Source organism: Varroa destructor, unplaced genomic scaffold, assembly GCF_002443255.2.
Source record: "Varroa destructor unplaced genomic scaffold, Vdes_3.0 BEIS01000007.1, whole genome shotgun sequence".
Taxonomy (NCBI): domain Eukaryota; kingdom Metazoa; phylum Arthropoda; class Arachnida; order Mesostigmata; family Varroidae; genus Varroa; species Varroa destructor.
In genome coordinates, this window is record NW_019211460.1 from 33193871 (window position 1) to 33208045 (window position 14175).

The window sequence follows — 14175 nt, forward strand, 5'->3', positions numbered from 1 at the left end:
CGGGAACAAGCGTGTTAGCACTAGCGCTTTAAGTTTCCCAGTGTTGATCTTTTGTCTTCCGTCCACGGTTCAATTGAAGCCGCAACCTTTGCTTTCGATCTCGATAGGCACCTATAATACAAAATGAGTACTTGCTTAGTAGAGGTACCATCACCGTATCCTTCGAGGCGTACATAAATGAAGACACCGCAAAGCCCGTCGGCTTTTTTCTTCAGTACAGTTTCACCTATTTTCTATGCCGACGTGTACTCGGAACGTTTAACTGTATTGTGCTGATAAAAACAATTTCCGAACAGTCCAATGAGCTTCATCATTTACGAAGTGCTACTATTTCTATTTGAACTCGGAAAAATTATGAACATAACGCAACGAACTGCAGAAGTTTGTGACCCTGAACGACACTCTAATGGGTTATTCTGCTCAAAAAAAGATCGTGACTGGAATAGGAGTTGGTAATAAAGTCTTCGACACTCGGTTAAGATAACAACGATGTTTGGACTGCGCTTACATTTAAAAACAACAAACCGCTACAAACAAACCTGTGCTTCACCTGTTATATATATATATATATACGTGTATATTTATATTAGTATCGAGGCATAACTCAAGACAGAAGCTGCTGGAGAGACAAAACAATAGTGTCTTTATTATATCGAGTTGTATATTTTATGGAATAAACAAAAGTATTGTGAAGTTTAGTTTCTGAACAGTAATCCGATTTAGCTCCCCCGAAATTCTGTTAGCGGTTCAGAGATCTGGCTTCAATTCGTTTAGGAGTCTGATGGTGAAGAATTTTCCAGAATAGAGAGGAATCGCCTTTTTCTGCACTTAGAAAAAAATCAACATTGTATAGTTCGTTGATGGTTATCCATTTTGAATAAGAGACTTAGCAATGAAGAATGCATTTTTTAGGCGAATGATAAAATCGACGAAGAAACGTCATTGTTTGCTAATTGAATCATATAGATCTGGCCGGGAATCTTCCTCTTTAATGTAGAAAGAAAACTACACGTAGACAAATGACACGGAGCCAAAAACGAAAAAAATCTTTTCTTGTTTCTACTGATGGCGTAATATTAATAATCATCCAAAAAAATCGAAGCCTTTGTCACTTCGAGCTAGTCGTATCGACTCATGAGTTGTTCTAAGTGAGTCTTCAGGTCTAAATATTCGAACGACGAACAGCGGTTTATTAAAGGCCTACAGTATAGACGGGTTCAGGTCAAGATGCCTAGCTGTCGGCTTCACTGTAGGATCTTATATTGGCCAGCAACAAGTGAATTCCTGGTCTGCTCGCCATAACCCGCCGATTCCTACCGTAACATTGGCATATGGCAAAATTCCCTCTCAGTGACGCTTACCATCTATCCGGAGACTATAAAAAGGTAAAAAGAAAAAGGCTATTCGGTGTTTTCGCCACTGCTGTGTAACATGAACACATTTTTATTCAAGAGCTTACACGAGATTTAATGCTGTCCAATTAATAGTATTACAGAACCGTACATGGACCGTCCGAAACATCTCTATAGGTATATAATAAGATTTCTGTTCGTAAAACGGCGCTGACTGAATTTTTTCCGTAGCGAGTGAGTTCGGGCGTACTAAATAATCACAGCTATACGATCACTCGATTTTTTCGTATGCCATATTCAACATTAGTAATAATAATAATTGAATTGTCATCACAAGAATTGCAATACACAATTACGCACTATCAATCAAACATGTGTCGTCATAAATCTACATAAACGTTGTTTTTTAATGTTATTTAAATCATCGGTTTTACCTATCAGTTACATAGATTAAGCTATATGAAAACGTGCTCGGATAAAACAAAACGTATTCTGCTATATTGCGGTCATTATTTGGCCACGGTCCGCACCAGCACAGGGCTAACTGTAGGGGGCCCTACGGCCACATGGCCCTGTGTCCATATTACTGCTGCTTGGAAAACGAATCCATGGACCTGAAATAGCGGCGGGAGGGTCAGGATGTAATGGAAGAGAGCCGAAGTAGGCTTCTAGAAACCTAAGCTAGCTGCTTAAAATGTGTGTTTTTAGGTTCGTTTAACTAATATCTGGTGGATATCTGGTGGTGGCATTTTCATCAGGGAAAAATGTTTCAGTTATTGTACATCTACCTAGGTATAATAAATGTTACTATTCAATCGCCACTAAATAGTTATGCCTATACCTGTATAGTGGTATACTTCCAGCTGATAAGCACCTTTCGAATAGGACAGGATTGTCTCTCTAACAAACACTATTTCGAATTCTTATATTTACATCGGCACTATGAGAATCATACAGAAACTGCAAGATACCTAAACTAACACACACACACAAGTGTGCTATGTAAAACTGGTGGTACTTGAGCCGAAGGTAAGTGACGACAACGCACCGGATATGCTAACACTGACGAATCGCTACTTCCCTCTACATAATTTTTGACACATACATACATACCTACCAAGAGGTCAAATGAAGACGCTGACCGTTGTGTTTTGCCTTGCAATACACACACGTGCGCACATACAAGATTCAATCAAAAACAGATAGAAGCGGGTATCTTGAAAATAACTAAAACTGTTCCTACAGAGCCAGCTTGCACAGTCTCAATTACCAACTGAACTACACTCATCTAGTTGAGATGATAAATTGTTCTCGTATGATTTTTTACAAGGAACAAATTTCACGACCTTGTAAAAAGGTCATATTATATATGTCCTTGAGAGAATGGTTACAATGATATTAGGTGAAGCAGCATTTATATGCGAGTATAGGCTGTTCACTTTACATGCTATTTGCTGGTTTTACTTTTGTCTTTTCGTAGAAAGATCTGTACGATAAACGCAGCTAGCAGTCGTAGAAATTTCACTAGCCCTGACTACTTTTCAAATCTGGTTCGCTATCTTCGAAAAACGATATGATATTGTGTTACTTTTAGCATCTTTCAAACAATTAATCAACAAATCTTCACGAAAAGCCCTCCCTTCTTGCTTGCTACCTGGTATGCCGATACCGAAATCAATCTTTCCTCGCCCTATTGAATCTAAGGTGATTTAAAACCAGATTGTAAAGGCCTACAGCTGTTGTACCTGACTCGCGAGTCCGTAAACTCTACGATCCCGGCCGGAAAATGTGTGCATTTCATTTATTGAAATGGTATACACGTACAGATGTATGCCGAACATTACCTGGCATTAGCGGTATTGTTGTCTACTGCCATTAGTAGTTAAACGAACACTTTTTTTTTTTTTTTTTTTTTTTTCTATACCTCTTCATAGCAATAGTAGAAATGGAATTGGTAGGAAATCTAACGTACTACTGTGCCTGCTTTCTTCTCACTCCCCTTTAATTTAAACAACATTTAGATTATTAATGTATATCTATGACGGAGGACTTTCATAAGCACGAAGCTGTATCATTTCGTTTCCAGCAATTGTTCTAACAGCGGGATGCATCGAAGGTAGTCGAGACTCGTTGATCGTATCCTGGCGAGAGGTAAATCTTGCAACGAACTGTGGGAAGCACCCGGAGAGAATCTCTTGGAATTCCTTGCGAAAGTTGTCGTTTAGCCAGCCATATAGAAATGGGTTAGTACAGGCCGAGCTCATTCCACACATGTGACAGAAGGCAAACATGACCCTGAAAGATTACACAATACGTATAGCAGCAAAGACAGTGACGGAGAAAAACGCACGCACAGACACAATGAAAATATGGTTAGTCACGTTCTGAAGTTACTCTGGCAGGTGTGCTTGTGACGGCTATTCCCCATAGTAAAAAACCTCGTTTTTCTACTTTCACTTTGTCATTCTTGAGTTGCCCCATGTGTCGCACAGTCTTTCGATGACGTGCGGGCATTTTTCTTGTGCGCTATTGTCATGTAGATGTGGACGTCTGTGCGTCCACGGACATAGTAAATGTATAGCTCGCATTGTCAGTTTATCAGAGTTTCTTTTTTCACACAATTTAACAGACGTCAATTCAAGATAAGTCGAACGTCTTTACAAGTTATTCCGCAGTCTCCATAATCTCGACCAAAGAAAACGTAATGCGCGCTGACCGCAGTAGACACGGTTCTAGGTAGCGCAGCATGGAAAATGGAGGAAGAGTCCCTGCAGTCTTCGCAAAAAAGGAACGAACGAAGAAAAACGAAAAGGGAGGAATTCATGATTTATTTATAACAGGCAAAACAAGAAATTCGATTTTTACGCGTCTGCAAGACACAGTGAGAGAAGACATTCAGAACGATGTTAATGTTACTTCAGCTAAGTTATTGACTGTTCCCCATATGAGCAGTTGCTTCCTGTAGGCACGTACACATATCTGCGCTATGCACATGTTTTGCGTCGTTCCACTAAGGAAATGAGGGGGGGCTAGCTGGATGATATTATGTCGACCAGCTTTTATTGTGGCTGCCCTTGTCATTCCCTATATAGGCGGGATGCAAAAGAAGCCGTTGTAGATAGTGTTCAATAATGGAATAATCATCTTTGTCATAGTAGATCTTAGTTACAAATCTTCTCCAGCTATCTGGTAGAAGATAATTAAAATTTGCCATCATCATCATCATCATCATCAAGGAACAATGGCCATGCTTGCCAACGAAGGTATATCTAGTCACGAAATATTTCTGCAATACGGGTAGATCTCTTTAAAAAAAAATCAGCTTTCGTCCAAATCCACGAAATATATAACCAAATAGTAATATGTATGTAACAGTAGTTTATAATGAAAACATACGTTTCAGGTGCGCCAAGAAAGTGTCCTTTGGCATTTGCCAAGATTGTGTTGAACAATCTTGCTACCCGTGAATAGGCTACTCACCTTTTTTTAAAGGTTTTTCATTTTTAGCAATGTGCGGCACCGAACCGCTATTGCGGATCATAGTATCGAGTGGTCTGCCGTCTATGTGCTATCTAAATAAAGAAAATTATAATTATTTATTTATATTTACAGTACTACATTAGCTTGAACAACCACTCCAGGCATCCTATATATTTTCTAGTATTTTAGACTTTAGTGCCAAATGGACATTAAATGAACGAGTTTATTGAAATTTATGAATTATTCTAAATCTAGATATAAGCAAATACATACAGATTTTATCATACATTTTGCTAGATCATGAAAAATTACAGCGATCTCCGTGCCACTCCGGTGTTTTTGTGGGGGACGTTGTGCTGGATTTTTCCGCGTACGGTTACCGTCACGTACTACTCTCTGAATGATCACTACAGGCGGATCTGAATACAAATGCTATGTGGCCAGGCAACCACAAGCACGATGTTATTATCTAATGTTGTGCAATAGCAGCTAACGACAAAACAAGGGTAAAAAGCCATCTATCGGGCTATTGGTTAGCGCCATCGATCGAGTTCTCGCACCTAAATATACTTGCGGATTAATAAAAATACACCTCCCAGAAAATGTTGGCACACTATGTGCGATCCAGCGAGTCTGGTTTTAATATATACAAGATTTGATACGTATGCAATTTACTTTAACCCTAATTATCTGACCTAAGTTTGACTATTATTACGTATTACGGTGAAAAATATGATAACAGAAGATAAGGGCTTAGTTGCACAAGGAAGCTTTGTAAAAGGCTGGAACAACTGATTTACGTTAGCCAGTGTCTTGTTTTAATGAAAGAGATAACACTGATTGGAAGAAACATCAACGTAGCTTTTTATCATAATTTTAGGTAGAGAAACAATGGCTTAATAGAGTGCTCGTATCTCGGTTCAGAAGATACGAGTGAAGCTGCCAAAATTTGGCGAAATGATTCTGGGTTTATGCAACGAATTGGAGGTGTATCAAGCAGAATCACAAATTTACCCATTATTCATCGACGATTCTAGCGTAGCTAAAGGTAGTTCCGGTATAGCAGACGACATCTAACATCCTATTGAGGCGTACGCTTATTCCAATCATAACGACGTTGGGTCAGATACAGATGTATCCTGAACTAGTCATCTCCGCTAGACGTGGACGGTTCCAGACGTCCACTGGAAGCATCGATGATAGCATAGTAGTTCATAAGTTGACGTTAAAAAGTGATCATTATTATTTACCATTACAGTACAATAACTATGATACGATAGTAAATATTGCGTACAGGTATATTGCAACCCGTAAAGCTGCTATTTATCCATAGATCCACATGGACGGCGCGCAATTTATGACCCATTATTATTATTATTATTATTTTAGGCCGGAGTACATCTTTTATGACGATTATCTGCAAGACATTTATATATCTATGAATAAACCTGTATGAGTAATAATAGTGAAAAAGGGATAAGACAACGCGTCACAGTTATTTCACGGTTTTGGCGCTAACAACAACTAGCCATCCGAAGAGCAAATGCACATCCGTACTAACGATTATCTTAAACACTTCTATCACAGACATACATATTTTTTTGGTTTTTCTACAATTTTGTTGTTGTTGTTGTTGTTCATCGTACACAACAACTCAAAAAGGAATCACATTGAAATATTACCAATGTAGCTACTGAGAACTTACCCGCCAGTGCAGCTTGATGTCATAAGTTTTTGGCGCAAGCCTAAATTGGTGACACTTTCAAGTGGATAAATGAAAAATCCGTGCCATCTATTCCCAGGGAATCGCTTGGCAGTCATCAACGCGTAATTCTTAGTCGCTTTATTGAAGATATCAGCTATCTTTAACGACGATTCGGCTCCGGCAGAAACTTCTAAGGATTCCCCTAGACTGAGTATCTTAGAATGTGTGGGAAACAGCTGCCAACTGCCGATACGAATTCGTGGTGTGTGCTGTACAATAGCTGGTAGCTAAGTAACCATTGTGTCGTTATTTCAATTAACGTCGAAACTTAGATACTCAAATGTTTTTCTGTTGGCACCGTTCGCCCCTATGCTACAACTTTTTTTTTTTTTTTTTTTTTTTGTCAAATCCTCAAGTATTACTCACGCACGTGACAGATACATTTTTAGACTATGTGTTTTTTGTTTTTGTAGTGGTTGACGTGCTATTGCTCGGTACTAACCCAATGGCAGCAGTGATTCCCACTGCAGAGAACACATTTAAAACCTCCTATTCATATACTCCATAACAAGTTAGAGTCGCAAATGCGAGTTTGCGCACACCTAGCAATAATACATTCGAATAGAGAAGCATATATATAGAGTAAGCCAGCGTAACTGATTTTAGCATATGCAGAATAAAAGCAGGTTTATATGCGCGCTTTTACTTCTATGTTGATCCAACCCAGGAAACTTAATCTGCACTAATGAACAACGTGCGCCAAATGTTCTTCGAAGAACCACTTGCATAACTTGATCTGTTCCCCGTGATTTCCAACAGAAGCCTTGCGCAGATGTGATAGCTGCATCTCAAGATAACCAATCACGTCACAAATACAGTGGGACTACTTGCGAAGTCTGCAAGCTCTCACAACAGGGGTCGCCATTGGGTGGTATAGCCTAAAAAAAAAAAAAAATTAGAATCCGGTGGGTCCTATTCTCCACAAGTCACCTCGTACAGTAAGACGGTTACCTGACATCCATTTTCGGATCCTCTCAAACACAGATGGTAGCATCGCGTAGCTATTCGGCTAAAAATGCGCTATAGTTGATATCATGCCACAGCGCAAAAAACAGACGTAATCTGTTTTTTTTTTTTTTTCTGCAGAGTTTCATCATCGAAACCTGCACACGCAGCTCTGCCTATCGCCCCACAGTCCGCTAGCTCTCCATCGTTTATAATCATAGGAGAGAGAAACGAAACTCACCTTAGACCTTTTATTCTATATACAGAATCCTAGGTGCATCTTCCGCTACGAGCTGTAGACCTACCCGACAACTATGTACCTTTTTCAGATGTTCAAACAACTTCATTGCGTATTGAAATTCATAACGTATGTTTGTGATGCTCATTCACCTTTCACCCGCACTATACTCAGCTATAACAGTGTCGTTATGCTGACGTTGGCGCTGTATAAAGTATAGCGCCATGTTCCTATATGTTTCTATAATAATCAGTGCCCGGACATGCGCTTAGATAAAGATTTGCCCTGTTCATTTTTGACTGTTGCGCTGCTCCGTCCAGCTCACGATGGATGATCTTTTCTTTTGTCGTTCACGATAGAATTAGTTGACCAGTCGTATGGGCTTGGGGAGCTTCGTAATCGCTGGTGTAATTCGTCTTAATAATTTCCCCGTTGGTTATGTGCAGTCGGCAATAATAAAGTTAGCTCAATGACGTATCAGTCGGTTCAGTTCTTTAGAAAAAAAAAAGGTTGTCCGACCTTATCGTAATCATAGCAAGCCTACCTCTTCCGAGTTCCTACAACGAGTGATAGATATCAAGCCTTACAAAGTAGATACTCCCAAACCGTTATGCGCTCCCTTTGTTTTTTTGCGATAGTCAACGATTCCATGCGATGTACGGGTCCGCCATTTGTTGCTAAGTGCGAATAACTTATACATCATACTCTTTAGTACGAAGGACAGTTTTCTACACTATAAGCACTATAGTGTGGCTTGCGGCCTCCTGCATATCCTATTCGCTAACTTATTCACCTCAATAGGCCAGATTAGTGTTAGTTGTGTAATTACTATTATAGCAGTAGCAGCTATTTTTCTTAGTCAATATGGATTAAAGCCAAAAGGAGTTAGAATACGCGAGAGGCGGTCTGGGTCGTCAGGTAGGTGGGACTCACAGGTTTTGCAAGAGACGAAGGCGACAACGGCAACGGGACTGTCGCTTCTATCGCTATCGCTCGACGGAGATAGACGAGCCGCTAAACAATTTCGCAGAGTCACGGTCGACTGAGCAGCCCACTATCCCTCCAAATGCACGATCCACGTTAGCTTTTCCTCAGTTTATTCTAAGGGTTCATGCACTTCATACACTCTCCGGACCAGCCGGTTCTCCCTTGAGAGCGGACCATTAAATCTCCTACTAGCGCTCCTTGCCTTGCTCGTCATCCAGAGGAATTTCCCGTTTAAGTTTTCCTGTTTAAGAGTTTTGAATCCTGCAGGAAGAGCAAAATCCAATATTTGATGCCCACCTCGTCCTTTTCTTTCGTCTGCCCTTTCCCCTGGCTTCGTTTTTAAGTAGCCGTTTCAAGTAAGTGAAGGGCGACGCTGGACGAACCGTCGGACGGCCAATAGATTTTGCCAATTGGTCTGATGGTTGATCGACCCATAACTCTCTCTCTCTCTCGTTCATTGCGCCACCGCCGGACCAGTACTATAGTAGTAATGGCAGTAGGTGAGCAGTAACCACTCGTATACCGACTTCTGAAGCACCACCATCAGTCTTTTGTGCTCCCTATCCAGTAGGCTACACTTAGTGAGAGATAGTGTGAGAGGGAACTTGGCGTTATTGACCCAGTTCCCGCAAGAGCTGAAAAAAATTGCCTCTGGCTTGATACATTTCCGAAATTGAATTGAAGCAGAGCATTGGCCCTCAGCGCTTCCTGTGTATAGCTCCAAGTCAACATTCTTTACAATCTCAGTACGATTGAATGGCGCACTAATTCGAGATACTCGAAAACGAAGAAAAAAGACTGATCAGCCTTGGACCCAGGCAAAGTCGAATCGAACCACAGCGAAAGCGCCTCTTAATATTTTGCAACCTCACTCGCTGGTGCATGTTGTCCTACACAAAAAAAAATGAAAGAAGAACCGCCGTAGATGAAAAAGCCAGGTTTGTTTATAGAGTAGTGTCGACAATGGCAAAAGTGGATACTAAGCATGAATTCAGCGTAAGCGTTGATGCGCGCGGGAAACACGTTTTATTTTAAACGTATTTGTTACATTCTATATCGACAAACAAAAACCGTATGATGGAGAGACTAGAATTCGAGCCCGCATTATTAATCGTATGTTTGATTTCTGTATTGCTAAATTTCTATTTTATTCGATCTTATCTCAAAGATGGTTTGCTCAAAGAAGATCTAAACACGAAGTGGTCAGCTGCTAGAGTCACGCGAAACAGAGAGTCCGCCTGGACAGGTAATCGCCATCGATCTGTCCATTCTATATTCGCTAACACATCACCTTCGTTTAATGCCGCGCGCTTTCAAAAGACAAAGAGGAATACGTTTCTGCTCATGGTGCTAACTGAATATAACCATACAGGACAAGTCGTACGCTGGCCTTTCCAAGGTCAAGTTGGTAACTCGGATCAGCAACTAGAAAAGTTTCTATTCTAATTAAGTATTATATATGATACGGCGTGCATCCTCAAATATTATTGTTAGTCAATATGAAAATGTCAAAAAGAGGCTCGCTAAATTAAGTACCTACTGTTTGATTTTAACCAGTGTGAAATCGTAATGAACGAGGTTCAATACATACGCCTGTTTCGTAACCGGGTGCATTGGTTGGCCGCACCATGCCTCGATATGCCTACGTCACGGAGAGTTGTCAAAATAACGGTCAAAATCGACTTCATGGCCTAAACGCGAACAATCAATCGGAGAAGAATCAACAATTTTCTTGTAGTGTTTTTACGATATACATATTTTGAAGTAGAACGGACGAAGGCGACACGTTCAAGGGCCGAAGAGTTCGTCAGCTAAAAGGGAATAGTTTCTCGTCCTGATTTTGATGAGATTGAACATATTCTTCATTAGTCGAGACGCTAATGAAATGGATATAACCGGTCGGGAGAACGGTCTATAGAAATTCGCGCAAGCTGGAGCGGATGTTTGCATTCGGTGAGCCATGTTTACTTATTATCTTTGACGGTTTCCTAACTTCTTTAGCCTTGATAGTTCCTATAAGTGATATAGAACCGTTTACCGTTGGGAAAAAGCGGACGTAAAAATAAAAATTAGAAAATAGATACGCTTGTTAGTTCTAAGTACGACTGATACGCCAATTGTGGCTGGGTTACTGAGCCGATAGGCGCTCACTTTTTACGTAGATAAGATCATTGTCAGTTTTTTTTTCACTGTGTGCTTTACCCTAACACTTTCTTAGTGGCAAAAATGGTTGTATTTCCATTATGGTACTAGAATTTCTATAGACACGCCCTTGGCAGCTTGTGGCCATCAACCAGAATACCACTGTTAGGACTACTCGAAGCCTGCAATAAAAATTCATCTAGATCGTATTCTAACGAGTAAAAGGCTGATTAGCTCAACTGCTCGTTGGCGTCTTTCACCATTTTTGTTTGAATATTGCGACCGTAGCAAAAGATTAAACAAATGACGGAGATATACCGACTGAATGGGTGGCGTCGGTGCACTGAAGTGTTCCCTTTTGTATTGCTGCTTTGCCCCGCTCGGTTCCGATGGGGCATTGCCATCATCAGCCATAGACGTATAGAGGTAAATACGTTTGGTCGATCTAGTGATACCTCTCTTACTTTTCGCGAAGTTGCATTCGTTAAGTCTATAGAAATTAATAGCACTGAATCGTTCCGCTGACGCTGTTTCGATGATATACTAACTGGGGTCATAAAAGCATGGTAGAAAACTTGAAATTGAAACTTTATAGGTATTTGCCTGCGCGGCAAAACATTCACAAAAATTGGAACACATATAAAATGATCGTAAGAAAATTTTATATTTACTAGTCGTTAAGATTTCTCTATATTGAACAAAGGCGACTAGCTTTACTAATGCAGTTATGCTGCAGCCATATATTGACCCAATCAGCTAGTAGATTAGTAGCATTCAATCAAATCAGTAGAATTGGACTCAAACGCTTTTGTTGCTACCTATTTTTCTATTATTCTTCACTAACCTCGCGAAGTAACCGTGAGACTTGGTGATAGTTTCCCACTAAAACCTTCTTGCGGCTAAACATTAACGTCTCACGCTATTCTTTTTTACCTGTGACGTCAAACGTCGTACGATCCTATGTTACCAAACCGAGTTCAAGTACATTTACGCATGTGGGCGTATGACAATAATAGCAAGGTGCTTGAGATTATCTCAGGGAATCGTAGCGGCGCCCATAAATCACAGTGTGTCAGTTTAGCGGATGTAACACTTGCCCCCACAGAAATAAATAAAAATAGGTATGGCTGCTTCCGTACTCTAATAAATATACTATACCTAGATATGGTTTCGTGCAGCCGCCGAGTCTCGTGATAACTGTTCAACAAACTTGAGACGTAGCAAATTATGGGCGACAACGACGTGGATAGAGATAGATTTTTTTTTTTTGAAACAAGTGCAGCCTTCAAAACGCGTGATCAAAGTTGTAAGTTATATATATATATATATAGTTTGGTTTCTTTAATTTAAGGTTGACCTTGATATTTCTGCATATATAAATTGTGCTTCTATTTCAGAGAAGTTGGGTCCATTCGAAGTTGACCTCGACAAATTACTCCGTTCGTACATACGGTTTTGGTTAGATCGTCAAACTTTACTAACTATTTAGGAGCTGTCTCCAGAAACGACGATACGATGGCGCTCATTTAATTCAAACGTCCAGACAATAATTGTTAAAAGTTTTGCGAGAAATTTGTCCGTAAGTATTTAGTTTATTGGGAGTAATGCTCATAATAACGCAGTCTTCTGCTGACAGCTGGTGCCTAATGTCATACTGTCCTTTTTCTGTAGTCTCAAATAGAAAGAGTTTTAAACTTTTAATTTTCGAATTTGAGCCGACTTCTGTAAACGGTTTGCCACTTCACTATCGATAACTTTAAAGTTTGTTTCCCCTCTAGCTTTTGAGGGATTCTCTCATTTTCCACACTTCTACTATGGAGGACAACGAATTTCGATGATCTAAATAGGCGATGATGGTCGACCAGCGTAAATATGCAAGGCATATCTGGGCCTGTAGAATTCAACCGAACAGTATAAGTCATCTTAGGTCGTTAGCTTACTCAAAGGCTTGAAAAAATGGCCTATGACATTAATAGAGATTCTTGAAAATGTTGCCTTAGGACAAGTTATATGTAGGTGCTTTTTTACCAAGGAGAGTAGATAATGGCTTATATGAATAATTATCTGGTCTCTCTAATTGTGAATGTAGGCTAATATTGTAAGAAAAATGTTTAAGTTCTCCAAAAAATCAACGAGTCACTCATATGGCATTTTACCCAAAAACGCTCTAAAGGCCTCTCATTAATGGAAACTAGCAAAGGAAGACTGGTGCTTCAAGTTCCGTCAACGGTACAAATACATAGGATATAATTTGTAACGAACGGCCTTTTTCTCGATTCTCTAAAGGACAATGATTTTCAGCGGTAATGTTCATGAAAAAAAAAAGCAAAAAATATATTCTCTGTATACTAAACGTATTAAAGATTAGCATAATGGAGACGAGTGGGAATTATACTATAATACGTAAAATTAGTTGGTTTCTTGACTGGAAGGATGTTGTAACAAAAGAAAGTCACAGCATGACCACAGCAGTTGGTACATATATATACGTTCGTTAAGTTCTCACTGACGCTGACCTGGGGAAATCTATGCTACATCTCGGCGACTTTTACGTCCGATAACAGCTCAGCCTGATTTGTATCCATTAATTTTCTGTAGCAATTGCTTGCTAGCGCGTCCGGCTAACTGGGAAACGTTCTTACAAACAGTTAAATCCCTCAGCGGTATCGCCAAATGCGTAGGTACGCATATATTATGTTGCGATGTGTACTGTCATAGCACCGACATTGGTCTACTATGTAACCATTATCTAAAAAATGAAAAACACAGGTCATGGCCGAAAATAACAAAATTGCGCTTACTATATTGACAACCGTGAACAACTCGACTATCTAAGTGGCCCGTCAGTTCACTCCAGCTTTGTCTGATCTGCTTCCAGCAGATCTTTAGGAACGTGGCATATTTGTTTACGCAAGATGTTTTCGAAGAGCAATATGTGGCGGTATTCTTGACATTTTTGCTCGATCACAGTATTGTGCAGCGGCGGTGCTTGCTCGAACCGAGCTGCCATTTGCTGCCCACTCTCTTGGAGAGTGTAACCGATATTTTCGTTTATATACGCATGGTAGGCCTTAGACCTCAGCGATCCATCAGCGGGTCGAGAAACTCGTCATTTCAATAGCCAAGGCAGAGTCTGCAATGGCCTCTCTGAAGCACGACGGCCACATTCCTTCTCTACGAATCTGAGCACGAGTTTGTTATCTCTTGTTGCTAGTGGACCTGTCGTTGCTGATACTGATGCTACCACAGCCTCTGCCTGAGGAACA

At 40.2% G+C, this 14175-nt stretch overlaps 1 protein-coding gene across 4 annotated transcripts in view; it reads right to left on the reverse strand.

Annotated features, from left to right (window-relative positions):
- Positions 1-14175, reverse strand: part of LOC111254510 (neuropeptide F receptor-like) — an 81523-nt gene continuing 67348 nt past the window's right edge. For 3 of the 4 annotated variants that reach the window (XM_086975158.1, XM_086975159.1, XM_086975157.1), the window contains one exon: positions 621-3647. In XM_086975158.1, the coding sequence (XP_086831284.1) occupies positions 3389-3647 (259 nt within the window). In that variant the 3' untranslated portion in view covers positions 621-3388. Of the gene's footprint in view, positions 112-620; positions 3648-14175 lie in introns of those variants that run through there. The other variant, XM_086975160.1, reaches the window with a different exon arrangement.